Source organism: Alosa sapidissima, chromosome 5 (genome assembly GCF_018492685.1).
Source record: "Alosa sapidissima isolate fAloSap1 chromosome 5, fAloSap1.pri, whole genome shotgun sequence".
Taxonomy (NCBI): domain Eukaryota; kingdom Metazoa; phylum Chordata; class Actinopteri; order Clupeiformes; family Clupeidae; genus Alosa; species Alosa sapidissima.
The window spans coordinates 14,297,017-14,300,359 of NC_055961.1; the positions used below are offsets into that span (position 1 = coordinate 14,297,017).

The window sequence follows — 3,343 nt, forward strand, 5'->3', positions numbered from 1 at the left end:
AGCCTAGACTCTGCTGAAAAAAAACAATATATAATATGTGTGTGTGGCACTTACAATGACCAGAATAAATCCTTATGAATAAAGGTAGTGAAAATGCCCTAAAAACAGCTTAGGGTTCTAAGGGTTAAAGCCTGAGACTGGCAGTTGATCCAGGTGGCCGAACACCTGGCCTAGGATTCTAATTGCTCAAGGGCTCTATTGTGATAATGTTAGCCTAATGTTAAGTCTATGGGGACATTTTGAGTAGTTTTTAATTAATAGTTTAAAAAGTATAAAAGTTACAAAGATGAAAAATACAAAGCCCACATGTCCTAAGTAAGACCTACGCAACGCAGTTTGAATGAAGTTTCTACGTTAAATGGTTGAAGCTGCATTAAATGGGTTAGAAGAAGAAGAATAATCAGAAAACGCCTTGGAAGAACAGTACAGTGCATTTACATGCACTGTAATAATTTTAAGAATAATTCGGATAACAGTAGAGTGCATTTTCATGCACTGTAATAAAATGCCTTGGAATAACAGTACAGTGCATTTTTTATCCACTGTAATCAGAAGACTTGGAAGAACAGTATAGTGCATTTTCATGCACTATAATAATAATAAGAAGCCTAGGAAGAACAGTACAGTGCATTTTCATGCACTGTAATAATAAGAAGAAGCCTAGGAAGAACAGTAGACTGTAATAAGAAGAAATCGGATAACAGTAGAGTGCATTTTCATGCACTCTAATAATATGTCGGAAGAAGCCAAAGGAATAACAATACAGTGCATTTGCATGCACTGTAATAAAAATAAGTCGGAAGAAGTCTAAGGAATAACAATACAGTGCATTTTCATGCACTGTAAAAAGCCTTGGAAGAACAGTACAGTGCATTTTCATGCACCTTAAAAATGAAATGTTGAGATTAAAGTTTACATGATATTTCAACTTTATTCTCAAAATATCAAGTTTAATGTCCACATGTTAACTTTAAAGTCGACACGTCGAGTTTAATCTCGTCATAGCAAAAACAAATTTATTTCTTCATGTGTGGCCCTAATACTCTGCCGTACTTTCAATTAAGCTGGGAACAAACCTCCCGATTTTTTAACCCTTTTTGAAAGGATTTTTACGTCCGTGACAATCATGACAGATTGAATCCTTAGTGATTCTTTCCATTGTTGACGCAATCCGGACTCCATCAAAAATGTTTGATTTTATCTTGACCGGTCCATTCCATGGTCGGTGTGGCTGCAATTATGACATTAAACACCCAACAGCTTGATCGTTTTGATTGTGCTCATGACTAACTCCCAATCGTACCAGACTTCATCTGTAGGTTTGGTCTACTCAATTGTGTTCTTATTGGGTGCAACTGAAAAAAATCGGGAGGTCTGTTCCCAGCTTTAGATACAGTAGGAGCCTGACTTTTACATGCCAAAAAAATAGCTAGATGGAGCTGCTGCCATGGTGACTGATTAGAGGCATGTGTTACTGTACCTTAGAAACATGGAAAGGCAAGACACAATAACTGCTCCCCCTTCATGACACATCCACATTATATAAATTACACGAATCAACTTCTTGGAGTCATTCTCTGGTAGGCTACCACCTTGGCAGATTCCAAGGTATCATATGTAAGGTAAGAAGGGGGTTCAAATGACTTAGGGTCACTGCAGGGAGATTATCACTGCATAATGTCTTTGAAAAGTTGTATTCCAAATGTATTAGCAAATATGCATTTTAGGTGCATTTATTCATTATAACATCATAACTTCAGACTAAGTTCTAAGTCTATAAAGCTTCACAATTAATTCCCAGTTGATTTCTTTTTTATAGAATGCTACATGAAAACCGAACAACAATCAAAGAGTTTATCCTTGTGGGCTTTCCAACGCTCCACCCTGACTATTATGGCCTGGTCGCATTTATATTTTGTATTGTGTATGTTATCACAGTTGTAGGGAACTCTTTTCTAGTTGTAACATTTGTGCTTGAGCCAAGCCTCCATAAACCGATGTACATTATCATGTTGAGTTTGGCTCTGTCTGATATAGGATTTGCCACTGTAGCTCTGCCTAAAATCATTTCAAGGTACTGGTTTGATGACAAATTTGTTTCCTTCAATGTGTGCTTCTTGCAAATGGGACTGATTCACAGCTTTGGGACTCTGAACTCTTACATTATGGGGATTATGGCTTTGGATCGTTACATGGCCATATGTCTTCCTCTCAGATATCATATGCTGATGAAAAATCGCACTATGACCATCCTAAACGGTTTTGCCTGGATTCTATCCATGGCTCCTGTAAGTATCTCATTAACCTACATCTACATGCTTCCATATTGTGGGCCCAATCGAATCTATCAATGTTATTGTGATGAACATTCCATAAGGACCCAGGCATGTGCTGACTACAGTTATGAGACAATGGTTTCTTTCACATTAGCTATGCTGGTACTTCTGATACCCCTGGCTTTCATTGTCTACACTTATGTCCATATAATTATCACTGTATCGAAAATATCCAGTTCACAGAGCCGATGGAAAACTTTCTCCACCTGCAGCACACAAATATGCATTATCAGTCTTTACTATCTACCACGCTGCACTGTCTATATTTTCAGCATGGCAGGTATCTCCATGAACCAAGATACCCGCATTACACTTATCCTCTTCTACAGTCTGTTTCCTCCTCTTATAAACCCCTTCATTTACTGCCTGAGAACAAAAGAGATCAAACTGGCACTGGCTCGCTGGTTTAGAATGAGGAATATTAGCAAGAAGTTCTCCATTGCTGCTATGCCTTCAATGATGTGAAATGGGTCGAAGCCATATTGAAAATATATTTGATAAGATTAAATGTTTTTTTTTTTCTTTTTAACGTAAGAACTGATAGTTACATAAATAACTATGGAATTGATTGTTACAAGAATCACCATAGTGATTTGATGAAATGTTATCCTATTTGTTATAGTCTGATTGTATACATCTGTAAAATTCAATGTCTTAACCCTAGCCCTAGCTCCTACACGTGAAACTTTCAGGAAGCGCCAATCCTCGCCTCTTACCAAAAATGGGCTTCAGCACCATGGCCTCTTCGGCCTCTCTCCACGTAGGGGCCCTTGTCCATTGGTCTATCTCTGACTGGAAGAATGTCTGCTGGTAAAACCAGATCCGCATCTCTGTGTTGTCATTGCCATTCAAATATTCCTTTAAGACATCATTGGTGCAAATCCATTCCTTGATTTGAGTCCTCTAGCCATGAACTATTTAATGTGATTTGATGTAATGTCACTTTACAGTAATGATACATTTGGGGAGGATTCATCTTTTAAAATATGAATAAATATACAAAAATC

General features: G+C 37.6%; 1 protein-coding gene across 1 annotated transcript; it reads left to right on the forward strand.

Moving 5' to 3' along the window:
* Window positions 1-1,820: 1,820 nt before the first annotated feature.
* Window positions 1,821-2,801, forward strand: LOC121709116 (olfactory receptor 2AT4-like). Its single transcript, XM_042092192.1, has one exon. It carries the CDS (start codon window positions 1,821-1,823, stop codon window positions 2,799-2,801), a length of 981 nt encoding a protein of 326 aa, XP_041948126.1.
* Window positions 2,802-3,343: the final 542 nt, after the last annotated feature.

Coding starts and splice junctions, on each gene's coding strand:
- LOC121709116 (XM_042092192.1), top strand. CDS start 1,821: ATGCTACATGAAAACCGAACAACAATCAAAGAGTTTATCCTTGTGGGC.